Source organism: Trematomus bernacchii, unplaced genomic scaffold, assembly GCF_902827165.1.
Source record: "Trematomus bernacchii unplaced genomic scaffold, fTreBer1.1, whole genome shotgun sequence".
Classification (NCBI taxonomy): domain Eukaryota; kingdom Metazoa; phylum Chordata; class Actinopteri; order Perciformes; family Nototheniidae; genus Trematomus; species Trematomus bernacchii.
Genome location: NW_022987786.1, coordinates 253730 through 269941, shown reverse-complemented (window position 1 = coordinate 269941; position 16212 = coordinate 253730). Strand labels below are relative to the sequence as shown.

The window sequence follows — 16212 nt, the reverse complement described above, 5'->3', positions numbered from 1 at the left end:
CATGTCCCCATATAAATCTGAATATATAGTACATACATGTCCCCATATATTTGTGAATATATATAGTACATGTCCCCATATAATTGTGAATATATATAGTACATGTCCCCATATAATTGTGAATATATACTACATACATGTCCCCATATAAATCTGAATAGAGTACATCCATGTCCCCATATAAATGTTAATATATAGTAAATGTATGTTCACATATATACACAACCAATATATTATATATATTTACATATATTACTCAATATATGGAAAGCGGCAATTACTGATGTATTATCCCATATATTGCAATATATTAACACAATATATTATTCTATATATCAATATATTGTAATATATTAACACAATATATTATTCTATATATCTTCAATATATTTTGTAGATATGAATAAATATGTTTTCATTGTTGATTATTAATCAGTATCAGTTGGTGTAGCCAACAGCAAGATTTCCTTTATTAAATCTTTTCAATTAACCAGTAAATCAGAAAACAAAATAATGCAATATATTGACAGTTAATATATGGGGAAATATATTTTCTTTGCGTAAGGGCATGGATCCAGATTGACCCTGTTCCAGAGTGATGGGGGCATGGATCCAGATTGACCCTGTTCCAGAGTGATGGGGGCATCAGGGTGAGAAGAGAGGCGGAGGAAGTGATGCACCATCATGCCCACCGTGCTTCAGAAGCTCACAGCTCCTCCAGGAAGTCTGCAGGCTGAAACAGGAAGCAGACATTAAATAGACGTTCAGTCGAGGGCAGCACATTTGATTAACTCCAATCATCAGAGTGAAATCCACCAGCAGTCCATCAGGTGTTCTAGATCCTCCCTTCAGTCCTTTAATATGGAATATAATCAGATTAATGCTGCCTCTAACAACTGTTTTCATCATCGATCTTTTTCTACATTAATATTTAAAATATCAGAACATATTGAAACGTGCATCCCAGTTTCTCCGAGTCCAAAGAGGTGCTTTTAAAAGTCCACAGATATTCACTTTAATATAAAACAGAGGGAAGAAGCAGATCTTCAGATTAGAGAGAAACTCTGCATTTATCTTTCATTATTTCATTATGGATTCATGGACTGACTGATTGTTGATATTTATTAAATATGGATTAACAAATGGACTCGATACATTATCAGCTGTAGATCTGACACCTTATTAATATTGTGGTAGAGCTTTGTCCTCAGTCTGGTGGAGCTGCTGTGTGTTTTAGGAACCAGCAGATGGCGCTGCAGACTGGTTGGAAACAATGTGAGGAAAATATGGTTTCATTTAAATTATGGAGATTCAGTGTTAGAATAAAAACGACATGTTAATAAAGAGACAGTAAAACCTGCTTCAGGCTAAAAGAGAGAGAAATTAGGCAGTTTAAAACGTTCTCTGTTACATCACATGTCACTTGTTAGACGCTTTTATCCAATAAAAGCGACTTACATACTCAATACTGTGGGCAATCCCCACAGGAGCACTTTGGGGTGAAGTGTCTCAGGGACACAACGACATGCTGACTGCAGTGGGGTTTGAACCCTGATCCCAACACCAACGCACAACCCACTGCGCCACACGCCTCCCGTCCGTCAGAGTGGACAGTTTTTAGTGACAATGGGGAAGTTTAATTTATTTCATTAAATGTGTTAAAAGAAGTGCAAAAAGAGGAAATGATGACATCGTTTTCATCACGGACACGTTCCTGTTTCTGAACTTAACTTTTTCTCATGAGAATTTAATCTGAGGTTCTGTTACCTCTGAGGCAGCTGCAGCTCCTTAAATCACCAGCTTTAAAGAGTCAATGCTTCATCAGCAGAGAGGGGAAGTAACTAAGTACATTCACTAAGTACTGAACCTATGTACTATACTTAGGTACAGCTGAGGTACTTGTACTTGAGTATTTCCATTTAACGTTACAGTTCAGAGGTACATTATGTACTTTTACTCAGTTCAGAGGTACATGGTGTACTTTTACTCAGTTCAGAGGTACATTATGTACTTTTACTCAGTTCAGAGGTACATTATGTACTTTTACTCAGTTCAGAGGTACATGGTGTACTTTTACTCAGTTCAGAGGTACATGGTGTACTTTTCCTCCACTACATGTATTGAATACCTTTAGTTACTTCACAGATGTGGATGAATGATGTGAAATATAATCAAGTGTTAAATCAGACTTTAGTTCCACCTGGAGTAAATTCACAAGCTACCCTGCAGTATACAAAGTCATTCAAACTAGCTGCACCTTTACCAGCTTTGAGAACACTTTCATGATCAATCATTATAAAACATATCATATATATTATTCTGAAATGGACCAATCTGCACAATGACTACTTTTACTGTCGCTACTTTCACTATATTTTGATGAGAATACTTTTCTACTTTTACTTGAGGAACATTTTGAATGCAGGACTTTCACTGTAACAGAGTATTCCTACACTCTGGTACTTCTACTTTTACTCAAGTACAAGATCTGAGTACTTCTACTTTTACTCAAGAACAAGATCTGATTACTTCTACTTTTACTCAAGAACAAGATCTGAGTACTTCTACTTTTACTGAAGTACAAGATCTGAGTACTTCTACTTTTACTCAAGTACAAGATCTGAGTACTTCTACTTTTACTCAAGTACAAGATCTGAGTACTTCTACTTTTACTAAAGTACCAGATCTGAGTACTTCTACTTTTACTTAAGTACAAGATCTGAGTACTTCTGCTTTTACTGATGATTTGAGTACTTCTACTGAATATGTGAGTACTTCTACTGAAGATTTGAATACTTCTAATGAATATGTGAGTACTTCTAATGAAGATGTGAGTACTTTTCCCTCTTACTGAAGATGTGAGTACTTCTCCCTCTTACTGAAGATGTGAGTACTTCTACTGAAGATGTGAGTACTTCTACTGAGATGTGAGTACTTTTACTGAAGATGTGAGTACTTTTCCCTCTTACTGAAGATGTGAGTACTTCTAATGAAGATGTGAGTACTTTTCCCTCTTACTGAAGATGTGAGTACTTCTACTGAAGATGTGAGTACTTCTACTGAAGATGTGAGTACTTCTACTGAAGATGTGAGTACTCCCACTAACAGGAAGTGATGATGGCAGCGCTCAGAGAGCCTCCATGAAGACGTGCAGGTTAACTATTAAATTAATAAAATCAGATGATCTCACCGGCTCAGGAACGTCCTCCAGCTTCTTCCAAACACACATCTATATATATAATAATGACACTGAATGGAGTGATGGGGATGCATGAAAAGAGTAATAAAATAGAAATATAATTGAAACAGGAAATCAATAGCATGTTCGACGATCCCTTGTTTTCTTATGGACCATTTGGAAGAAAGTATTTTCAGTTAGTTAAACATTAGCAGTGAAATGCAATAAGGTGTGTGTGTGTGTGTGTGTGTGTGTGTGTGTGTGAGTGTGTGAGTGTGTGAGTGTGTGAGAGTGAGAGAGTGAGAGAGTGAGAGAGAGAGAGAGAGAGAGAGAGAGAGAGAGAGAGAGAGAGAGAGAGAGAGAGAGAGAGCGAGTGCGAGTGCGAGTGCGAGTGCGAGTGAGAGTGAGAGTGAGAGTGAGTGAGTGAGTGAGTGAGTGAGTGAGTGAGTGAGTGAGTGAGTGAGTGAGTGAGTGAGTGAGTGAGTGAGTGAGTGAGTGAGTGAGTGTGTGTGTGAGTGAGTGAGTGAGTGAGTGAGTGAGTGAGTGAGTGAGTGAGTGAGTGTGTGTGTGTATGTGTGTGTGTGTGTGTTCTCAGTGACCTTCTGATGAGGATGGCTGTCACTGTGAGGATGAGCACAGTGTGCAGAGTGAAGAGAACCAGACGAACAACCAGCATGGGGTCCATAGGTATTCCTGGGAAACAGTTCAATGAACGGAAAGATGGAGAACAGTAAGACAACAACTACATCTCCCAGCATGCTTTTCAACAACAATCACTGAGCTGTCTGACTTACAGTAAGTTCGCTGCCATCTTTAAATCAATCCTTTAAGATTCTTTATTTGAACATTTTGTACAAGTTCAGTCAAATAAATGTCATTCACTACCACCAACAGCTGAGAATTATGGGTATTGTAGTATTTAGGCCTGTTTTACAAACGGACAGAAGAAAAAAAAGATTTTTGGGAAATAAGAATGACAGATTTCTGTGTTGGACCCTGAAGGCATCATCTCCATGGTCAAGCTAAAGGAGGCTAAGGTTGGGCTATGAAGGAACTACAGCACGGTCACATGACTTCACGTCACCACCGCTAAGCTAAAGGAGGCTAATGTTGGGCTATAAAGGAACTACAGCACGGTCACATGACTTCACGTCACCACCGCTAAGCTAAAGGTGGCTAATGTTGGGCTATAAAGGAACTACAGCACGGTCACATGACTTCACGTCACCACCGCTAAGCTAAAGGAGGCTAATGTTGGGCTATAAAGGAACTACAGCACGGTCACATGACTTCACGTCACCACCGCTAAGCTAAAGGTGGCTAGTTGGGCGTGATGACGTTTCGTCGTCTCATTTAGAAACTTGTTAGCAACCGCCTTGTTTAAAAGTCATCAGTGGGGTATTTACTGACATATTTTATCTGGCAGAACGAACCGTTAAAATCTCACACACCTTATTATAATTGAGAATAAATCATTATTTCTCTCAAATAAACTGAATAACCAAACCTCCGTCTGCAGCCTCCACATGCAGTCTGTACGGCAGAGACTCTGTTCGGGGGTCGTTCTTCAAAGCACAGGTGTAGTTCCCAGAATCCTTTGCAGTCAGAGCGCTGAGCCTGAGGGCGGGGCCAGACTGAGGGAGGGTGAGGCCGTCTCTGGACCAGGTGACCTCCAGCTGGTGGAAAGTGCAGAGTGCAGAGCAGAGCAGAGAGACGGCTCCGTCTGATTCACTGGAGTTCTTGATCTGCATTGGATCCCCATCTAAAGGACATTCAAGAGGTTCCATTGACTTGCATTCTCTAGACTTCAGATGGCACTTTATTACTCCTGACTTTCCTTGTAATCACAATTACTACATCAGCATTATTACAGGGACTGAAGTGAAACAAAGCCATTAGTCTTCCTTTATAACGTTGATAGTGCAGTGATATTACAATGAAATCAGACTTAAGGGCAAACCTTTGAGCGCGGCATCATTTGTGTTAACTTAATTAATGATCTTTAATAAAGTGCAATGAACCCCAAATAATCATAACTGCTGTGGTTTAATCAAATCAAGGTATCAAAAGAATGCCTCCAGAATATCTCCATGATGGCAAAGAGTCTGAATTCATGCTCTGTGAGGTCTGTCAGCGTTCAACCCTGTCTCCTAGAAATTACGTTCCCACAAAACTAAACTGCATTCTCAAATACGTTTTGCAAGAAACGTATTTCCTTCCACGTTACGTTTGTTATGAACATATCTTAAATACGTTTATTTTCTACATATCTTCTAGAAACCTATTTTCTCTCACATGACGTTTGTTATGAACGTATCTTAAATACGTTTGCTTTCTACCTATATTTGCCATTTCTTTTCTAGCTTATAATAATGATAATAGTCATTTATTAATATCATTTTAGAGCAAACTTATTTTCGCGCTGGCTGGCGGCTGACTTTTCAGTTGACCAAATCCGTTATTATGCTGGTTAATGGTTAATAATCACAATATTGTTTGTAGTCGTTTCATACAGCATTCTCAATTACGTTTAACAAGAAACGTCTTTTGTCCCACGTTACGTTTGTTCTGAACATATCTTAAATACGTTTGCTTTCTACCTATCTTTGACATTTCTTTTCTAGCTTATAATAATGATAATAGTAATTTATTAATATCATTTTAGAGCACACATTTGAAATCGACGATCGGGCTTGATATCCTATGGTTAAATTAAAATCAGTAGGCGAGGCTGTAATTTCGCCAGCTGCGAGGCAGAGTTTTAACATGCCAAAAAGCTGCTGTGTCGTTTATTGCACCTCAAACACCTCAAACTTCCTCTAAGGACAGCAGAAGAGCTCTGTGGCTTCAGGCTTGATCGCCGTTCAAATGACAGCGTTGGTTTCCCCAAAAGTGGGTGGGGCTGTGACGTAGATTTTACTCTCATCTATTATTCAAAACCATTCTATTTAATCCAAACGTAAATTACATGCCAGTGTTTTATCTTTTTATTAAGCGATTTGTTTATGTTGTTTAACTCATAGATATATATAAACATATGTTTTTATATATATCTATGGTTTAACTGGGAATGTTTTCACATTGAACCGGAAGTACGTCACTTCACTTTGTCTTCTTCGTCCCTTTTACGTTCCAGACAATGCATGGCTCAGCGTAACAGACTGAACAGCGACCCCAGGTGTGTCTACATTGGAATTACATCTTCATTACTGAAGGAAAAATACTTTACCTTGTGTTTGTTAACTGGGTTTTTAATGCAGTTGGCTTTTCTTAATGGTTACAATATTGCTATGAGTTACAGTATATATCTGAAGCAAATTATGTTTCTGAAGATGTGTAGTCAATTCCACCCTTCAATGTAGCATAAATGTGAACTCTCATTACAGGAACAATACTGGAAACAGACGTAGGAAAGATCCTCAGCTCGCTGATTGGATGTTTTAGCCGCAATGCACGTTGGGATATGGTGTTTATGCGATGTGAAATCCGAAAACATTAAAAAAAAAAAAAATAATACTTTATTCCGAGTGTTCTTGCTTTTCTCTTTGAAAGTCATCACATAACGGCATTGTAATACACGGTTCGGCTGCATTAAATATTACACATCTGCCATAGTTCTTTATTTATAGAGCCCTGATGAGAAGACTTCTGGACAAACAGGAAGAACTGCCGCCGAAACTGAATACGTGACGTGGATCATAAATATATCAACAATTAAACAACATCTTACATTTCTTTTCACAAAATACGTCTCCTTGCAGTATCAATACTAATACGGCTGACTTTTATATTTGATCCAATTGGTAGATAGGTTATATTTACACCATAACGGTGCACAGCTGATAGAAAAGGACTTGTAGTTTTTAAAGATATTACTGATTTTCTTTGAATATAAGAATGTAAATACTGAGTTGAGAGAATAGTCAGGGGATTTGGGTGATGGGAGACACATCTATGGAATCACAATTTCAATAGCTTACCATTAAATGACGGATATACCTTTCTGTCTGTGATGTTTTACAAATCAGATATTAATGTGTAGAAGTAAACATGAGAAATAATATAGCAATATCCTGTAAAATTATGTAAAAACATGAATAAAACTACACATCTTCAGATGTTATACATACATAAGTGTCCTACACTAATAATACAAAGTTATTATTAGTATACTGTGTGTACCTTGTGTGCACCGCCTAGTGGTTAAAGCACGTTATTTAATCATTTTTGTTGAATAATGTTATTTTTGTTGAATAATGTTATTTGATGAATAAAATATTAAGAGTACATACTTTCATAGGGGGAAAGTAGAAGGTCAATGATAGAAATATAGAATATAAAAAATCAAGAAGATACTGTAAGTGATCTCTACAATAAAACAGTTTAGTGCCTGATGTACAAAGATATTAATAGGAGGATGTGCAAAACAGACAAACTAATTAACCTTTATTAACACATTAAAGAATACTTTAGGTTTTCTTTCAAATAAGAAAAAGCTTTGGGGGTATCTATCTACAGATAAATATTAAGCCTGACAAAGTACTTAGCGTCTAATATATTGCTTTCCTGCAATGTTAACTGTGTTGAAGCACTTATTTTAACTGATATTATATATATATTAATTATACTCTTATGTATGTAGATAGTATAAGACATGTGCAGAATTTGAGTTTAATGGTGGAGGAATACACACATATTGATAGATGTCTTGTAATGCACTGTTGAGGAACCTGTGACCCAAGTTTTTCATTAATTGCATAACTTCAACATAGTGGTGTATATGATATGTCAATAAACCTTAGAAAATCTTGAAAGGGATGTGCAAAATAGCTATTATATACAGTCTTTAATTAACTATTAGTAGAGAATAACGAGTAATGAATATACTTTATAGAGATCTGCAGATAAATGTTTAGTCTTCTCAAGCACCAACTAATATCTCTCCTGATTGTTGGCACTTGACAATCACCTTTCCTGAATTTCACTCAGGTGTAACTAAAGTCTGCTTTAAGGGTTGTTTATATTTCACATCATTAATCAGAATCTGCAAAGTAACTAAAATAAATGTAGTGGAGTAAAAATACCAGGTTAACCTCTGAATTGTAGTGGAGTAGAATTACAAAGTAACAATGAGCTGGCATGTGGGTATATATTAATGCTTCCTGTTAAGGAATAATTCTTCTAGATATCTAACCTTTTACTCTGACATATGTTATCTCCTCTAAGGAAAGGCCTTGGTGCCATATGTGTTGTTGTCCCCAGTGTGAGACCGGTCAACTTGACTGGCACGAAGGGTAATTGTTGTGAGAACACTGAAGCACTTCTTTATCGGTGTTTGTGGGCTCTAGGATGTGAAATCCTTGAGGCCATGAGCGTTGGACGCAGATGATTCAGTGTTTAGTCTACTCCTTCAGAGATGTTGATTTCTCTCTGTGAACCTGTTAAAAGGTCTAGCATAGAGAGAGGTTCTTCAGAATTGACGTGGCAACTCTACCGTGTGGTCAGAACCTCTGACTCTTTGATTTGTGATGTGAATCCTCCGGCCGAATACTCTGAATAAACCCATCAGTGTTTGACATCAAAGCTCCAACTCTCACCGTGTCTCCTTCCTGAGTCGGTGACTCCATGCATTACTACACAGAAGTTTCCTCCACAAATTGGCGTTGTCGGCAGGATACCAACATATCTTCAGAGACTGGTAAGTGTGATTTCAAATCTACATTTGGACATTGCCTTACCAGAATCTGTGATTGACGGTATCCTAAAATTATCTGTGAAGCTAAGCAGCTGCGTTTCGTTTTGGTTAATGAACATTTGGGGCTATTAACCCCAGGGGATCATCCAGGGACTCTGTCCTGGCTGGTTCCCTCTGTGTGTGATGCTCGGACGTATGTGCCGTGCAGGCATACACGGAGATGTTTAAAAAAAAACCTTAATGAGGGCAGCAGTAAAGTGGAACTTCTGTGTGAAATCAAAATAGAGATTTGTAATGAACAAATCGCCGAGATTCCGGGGGTTTCAGCGGCCAACACTAGCAGTTAACTAAAGCAGCCATAGATATTACCCCCAGCGCCTCTAAAAAAAAACACGGCTCCAGCTGCTGCAGCTCCGGGGAATGTGTGTCAAATACCTCCCCGTATCTGCATGAGCTGGTGAAGTGAACTCAGAGGGAGAAAATCACAGCTTTTGTCTATAACTTTAACTCACACCACCGCCGTCTCTATTAAAAAACGAGACTGTTTAAAAGCACTCTCGTGGCTTGTGGCCATTTACGATGTGCTGGCAAGTGCGAGGGGCGTGCATTACCTGATGCGACAGGCACCCTACATTGCTGAGGAGCTGATGTCGGTCCGGGGTGCATACATAAAATTATAGGCTAATTGATCATGGGTGGGCAGTGGTATGCAAGTGTAGAGCAAAACTGTGTTTCATCGTTGGGATGAGCTTGATGGGAGGTGTGTAGGCTGGTCGAGTAGGACTACAGTTAACTGTGTGGTTTCGGATAGAAAGGGTAGAGGAAAAAAGTCTATGTGCCCCGATCGGGGGGGCATAGCACCACTAAAGCAGGGATAGTGGAGTCGCAAGAGGATAAGCTAGTTATTGCTCTTGGACGGTCTTCAGGCACCGATCTAAGGACTTGTATACAAGGGTGGAGGTACGAGTCAAGGTACCCCACTGGGTTCCCATTGGGAGAGATCATAATAGTCCCTACCCCCTCTGAAACCTCTTTAATCCGGACTAAATTGAGCTGGATGAACTTTTGCTGTCACGCTGGTGTTTATTATGAGTTCATCATGTTTGTTTGTCTGATTGTTTGTATCAGGGGTCTATATTGGTTTGTCTAACCGCCGTCTTGTGCATGTTTTGTAACAACTAATAATGAATCAGTCCATAGCCAGGGTAAAATAAACTAAGCTTTAGTTAACTCACCAAAAGTAAATGACTTGAGAAAGATAAATAATATATAGTGTTTTGCAAAATTCTGGTAGTATAGATGTGCTGCAAAATGAAAATAAATAGCAAAAGAGTGTTTTATATCCTGCATCTGAGTGTGCAGAGGAAATGTAAACAAGAAGCACACTGTTCAGGGTGTGCGCTGCATCTGAGTGTGCAGAGGAAATGTAAACAAGGAGCACACTGTTCAGGGTGTGCGCTGTAGGTGTAAGAAGAAGAGAAGATAATATTACTTTAAGAATACATTCTTAAATTGTATTGCTGGTATGTTAAGATATGTTTGTGACCTTTTATAAACCCTATGCCCCGTCCTGCACCCTGAGACCCTCAGAGGCATCACTGCTGGTCGTAAACAACCTGCTTGAGGAGGTCAGGGTGGCAAAATCTGTCTGCTGTTTTAGGTCAATATTGTATTATTTGTTTCATTTATTCTTAAATCTATGTATTGTTTGGTAATAATGAAAAAAACGTAATGTATTGAACACATTCCGAAACAAAGCTGATAAGACAGAACTTGACTCAGACATAATACAAATTATTGTTGAAACCTTTTGCGCTGTTGCTGCAAAATGGAAACTTTGTTGATTATCTGTTCCAACTGGCCACTGGATTCAGATAATTAATATAAGTTGAAGTTTAATTACAGTTTTAAATATAGTTTAACATTCTTTATTAAACTGCTTCAAATGATTTCTCGTATCAACCAATTGGTCTCCATAGACATTACTAAAATTCTAATAGTTGTTAAACTACTGACAAGTTCTCTGAAACCGAGTTTATGAACAAAAGAGTAAAGGTCGCTGGTTAAGCCAGGATCAATATATTTGTTGACGTTTTCATTACAGTGTGCATAATAAATGTGTTAAATGAATTGAGCAATTCTTTAAAAAGTATAATGTTGCAATCTCTTTACAATAAGTAATTACAGTTAACAAAGAAGTAGAGGTTATTTTCCAAGGGCCTCTCCTTCACAGCCCTACACTTTAAATCATGAGACTTTCAAATCATAACAGACAGAGATCGGTATCACTTTGTGTTGCAAGCCAAATCCATGTAAAGGTTCTACTTGAGCCCAATTTAAATACCATAAAGAAAGTATTGAACCCAGCTCAAGCTAAATGTCAAATGTATTTAATTAATGTACAAGTGTTTTGATTTATTTCAAATGTTCTAATCTCAGCTTCTTTCGAGTTCAGTCTAAGCAACAAATTGTTTCTCATAACATTCTCACTGCTGTCCCAAATGTTTTAACCTTGGGCAGACAAGCTGTTCACACACACACACACACACACACACACACACACACACACACACACACACACACACACACACACACACACACACACACACACACACACACACACACACACACACACACACACACACACACACACACACACACACACACACACACACACACACACACACACACACACACACACACACACACACACACACACACACACACGCACACACACACACACACACACACACACACACACACACACACACACACACACACCCACACACTTTGGATAAGTAGTCACCTTATCCACATTGTAAATTGTTGCTTTCTTTAAAGTTATTAGTAATTTAAGATTAATTATTAAATTAAATGTGGTACATAAGATAAAATAACTTGACTTGATCATTTTGTTCACAACATTAGACCTGTCCTCTAATCTCTACTAGAATAAGATAAGTGTGCATGTTTGGATGTTTTATCACTCCCGTAATGTACCTAATCTTGATATCCTTTTCATTACAGAGCTGGGGAAATGGTGTATTGATTAGATTCTGATCCGTGCAAGTCCAATTTTAACTGACTTTAGTTCTAATGTTAATGTTAATTTGACTTCAACCCATAAGTAATTATTTAAATTAACTCTAAATGTCACATGATGATGGATTAGTGTTCCACATTTCTTCCACTAATTTGTTTTACAATTAGGCCAAAGGTAAAGAGAGACATTGATGACCTTGTGTCCCTTTTGTTAGTACGTGGTTCCATTTTGTCTATGGCCTTGGACGGCTTCACTAAAAGTCACCCAGTTCTGCCCTGCTGCAGTCCGGCTGAGTGCAGTCACAGAGATGCTATGGCTGCTCTACATGACATTAATGGTCTGGTCTGAATGGACACCATTTCCTGCTCCCAGAGAGAATGACACTCCTCAAACTGAACATTACAGCTGTTGATACTGTCTCACATGGGTCTGCTCCCCCCCACTGAGCCATGACCTGAAAGCATGACATCTGCTATGAACACTTGGAAGCCTCCCTGTCACACCAGCACCAACCCTTGGGTCAGTCAGATGAGACTAACGGCTTCACTTAGGGCATTTGGTTCAGATACATGACTCTCGTTACCGCAGAGTGGGTTGTTTTTAAGGCTATTCATACTGCTATGATGCCTGTAAGTGGGCGAGCTGGTAAAAGCCCCTACTATTGTTTCAAATAGGCCTAATGTCAGGGGTCTCTTAATGTCTAGTTCTACATGTATTCACATTATATAGACAATGTTTCCACCTGGTAAAACTAAAGGCTGCACAAAACTCAGGCTACAATACAACCATTCTGTTCTGCTCTAACGATTCAATATATAGATTCTACATCAAAACAATTAGCTTTTATTGTTTCCAATGATAACGTCACCTTCAGTGGAGGAATGCAAACCTGTTTTCAAATGTAAGGTTTTGATTTTGTTTGACATTTCTCAGTAATGACACCCTCAGACACCCAGTATCATTCATGCTATGCCATCAGTAATAACTCAGATGTTAAAGGGATGAAACTTTTCCTCCCAAATCAGATATGCTTTGTTTTTCAACAAATGTATCAATTTCCTGCATAATATATGTTTCTCACAATGGGTTTTTGTAAGCTGCACACAGGTGATACTGAGTCTTCTCGATTAATAGATTATAAACTATACCATGTTTAAATAGACTCCTAAGTTATTATTTCATATGTACCATATGTAAGAAAAGGGAGGGAAGAGTCAATTATATTGAGTAAATTATTTTATATTGGGTAATTTATTTCTCAAACCTATGTTTTATGGAAGAGACAAAATATTTCTGATAAACTAATATTTTATCAAAAGGTAAATGGTGAATTAATATGCATTTAGAATCATTGAGAAGGGGTTATATCCACAGGGACAAGCTCACCTTTAACTTACAATAACATTTCTCTGCTATGGACTGATGAGTATATGATTCTTGCATGTTCAATGACTAACACAAACCTTCAAAATGATAATGTGCATGTGTCAGGAAGGCTCCCAAATCATTCTGAGGGGCCTATCCTATTTTTGTAATTAAATGATAATGTGCTAATCCATTACTTTGAGTTGTCTTCACTCAGAAAAACATCCCTATCAGGTGTTAACCCAATAACTAGGACAGCTCTCAAGGCCAAGGGTCAGAGAGAGAGGGTCACACTCTCCGGGTGCAGAGAGCACCCCCAGCCACGTGCAAGGAAGCACAAGGTCGTTCGAGATGGGACGCTTCTCTTCACCTTTCTGATAAGAGGGGATGCTTCTCTTCACCTTTCTGATAAGATGGGATGCTTCTCTTCACCTTTCTGATGAGAGGGGATGCTTCTCTTCACCTTTCTGATAAGAGGGGGTTCTTCTCTTCATCTTTCTGCTCGGTGGGCTCTAGCAGACAACCCTGCAGGACGAGCGAGGGCTTCAGAGGCTTCTATAATACAATGTTCCATGTTTCTTGGAGGAGTTTGATGTCTTCCTAACCTCTCCCATCACGGGGGGGACACCTGGATGCATCAGGAATACGCAGTTGTACTCAAGCAGATAGCAGAAGGAATACCGTCAGCTACAGTGCTCACTGAATGAGCCACACAAAAGCAGAGCAATTGGGGGGTTGAAATATGGCGCTCTGATGAAGAAGAGTTTGAGCCAATCAGCATCTCAGTGCTAATCTACAGTATCAGGATACCTTTACACACCAGACACTCGGTGTCATAAAGGGAGGAGGAGAACGAGTCAGGAAGCCTGACGGACATGTTCTTCCAGCTCTCGTACAAAGATGAACTTTGAATTGAATGACCAGATGTTTAAAGATGTACAATTAATGATTGTTTTTTATATTTCCAATGACCAGACATGTGTTAAATAGTGGTGATAAATATATTTAGTCAGATCAGATTAGATTTTCACACTAAACAAAATTAATAAATAAATATTCTCAGATTATAAGGTATTGAATAATAAGATATTTCTAATATTATAACAGATAATGTTAATATCCTTAATCATCCAGCAATCAGGCTTAACAACACTACTCTGTAATGTATTACCCATGCACAGACAGACATAAAATGATGTTTCAAGTACTAGATTAATTTCAGTTTTGGCCCAAAACAAATATTTATAATAATTCATATAACAATTATGTAGCATATTTGATCCTCAAATTAGAGAATTATAATTTAAAGAAATTGATATTCTATATTCAACATTAGATAAACACAGAAGAACCCTTTCCAAGTACCATAAGTAGATGTTCAGGTAAGTATGGCTAATAAGAATAATTGATAGACTTAATTTGGTACAGATCAGTTGTAGCATTTACAAATGTATGAATTAAAGTTTTAAGAATGTTTAATTTTTCCCTTTCAGGTTGTTACACTACACGACAAATATCTGACTTTTCCTTTTCAGATTTTGAACAATGTATTTGATTAAAATGAATGTATTGATTTTACTAAGACTAAGTGCCTTACTCTTGACTAAAGCGTAATGAAGTAAACGTAAAGTAATCCTAAAATTGAGGACACTGCAACTTTGCCGATTACAGATTGATCAAATCACCACTGTGAATTTATGCCTTAGCTGGATCTCTTATGATCCTAAGTTTTAAATGCTTTTGACTAGTGATTGCCTTAAAGCAAATCTTTAAGCTGTTTCTGGTTTTGATTTTATAGTTTGATAAATGACATTAACTAATGGTTTAAATGATAAAAGATATTAGTTTAAAACAAATATTTTGCTATTATGTATCTGTGTTTTATGTGTGTTCATTATTATGCTTTTGACAAAAGATGCTCCAAACACTGATGAGAGATAATTTTTCCTATTATGATTGGCTGTATCAATCATTGTGATTGAATGTTTCAATCTTATTCTACTTTGTGATGTAATTGAATGTAAGGTGAGACCACACTCGAATCTGAAGACGCCTATTGATTTAAGTATTGACCAGAATTATTAGACTAATGTTTTAAGGTTATCAAAAATGATAAAAAGAGAGGAACTGTTAAGGAATAATTCTTCTAGATATCTAACCTTTTACTCTGACATATGTTATCTCCTCTAAGGAAAGGCCTTGGTGCCATATGTGTTGTTGTCCCCAGTGTGAGACCGGTCAACTTGACTGGCACGAAGGGTAATTGTTGTGAGAACACTGAAGCACTTCTTTATCGGTGTTTGTGGGCTCTCGGATGTGAAATCCTTGAGGCCATGAGCGTTGGACGCAGATGATTCAGTGTTTAGTCTACTCCTTCAGAGATGTTGATTTCTCTCTGTGAACCTGTTAAAAGGTCTAGCATAGAGAGAGGTTCTTCAGAATTGACGTGGCAACTCTACCGTGTGGTCAGAACCTCTGACTCTTTGATTTGTGATGTGAATCCTCCGGCCGAATACTCTGAATAAACCCATCAGTGTTTGACATCAAAGCTCCAACTCTCACCGTGTCTCCTTCCTGAGTCGGTGACTCCATGCATTGCTACACAGAAGTTTCCTCCACACTTCCCATTATGGACACAAGCGATTTTCACCCATTTATTAATTACATGTTTTACATTTGTACACACCAATTTGTTTCCTATCCCCTAAACCTCCAGGGCTGTACACAGTTTAATACTGTCAACTTCTAATTTTGGGAAAAACGAAAACGTCTTTTAAAACTACAATTCCCAGTAGAGACGCTATAGAACATGTTGCGAAACACAATAGCCAGCATTTGTAGTTCTGGGGGGGCGTTCGAGTCCAGTTTTGGAAAGTCTGCCGTGGTTTCGTTCCATTTCAAAGAGCTGTTTGGCGCTCGGCGTAACCTTGG

General features: G+C 38.1%; 1 protein-coding gene across 2 annotated transcripts in view; it reads right to left on the bottom strand.

The window, feature by feature from the left end:
• Positions 1-444: 444 nt before the first annotated feature.
• LOC117497536 overlaps positions 445-16212 on the bottom strand; it is a 29680-nt gene continuing 13912 nt past the window's right edge. The window contains exons 3-6 of one of the 2 annotated variants that reach the window (XM_034149503.1): positions 4686-4940; positions 3778-3871; positions 3191-3230; positions 602-733 (exon numbers count right to left, since the gene is read on the bottom strand). In XM_034149503.1, the coding sequence (XP_034005394.1) occupies positions 707-733; positions 3191-3230; positions 3778-3871; positions 4686-4940 (416 nt within the window). In that variant the 3' untranslated portion in view covers positions 602-706. Of the gene's footprint in view, positions 734-3190; positions 3231-3777; positions 3872-4685; positions 4941-16212 lie in introns of both variants that reach the window. The other variant, XM_034149502.1, reaches the window with a different exon arrangement.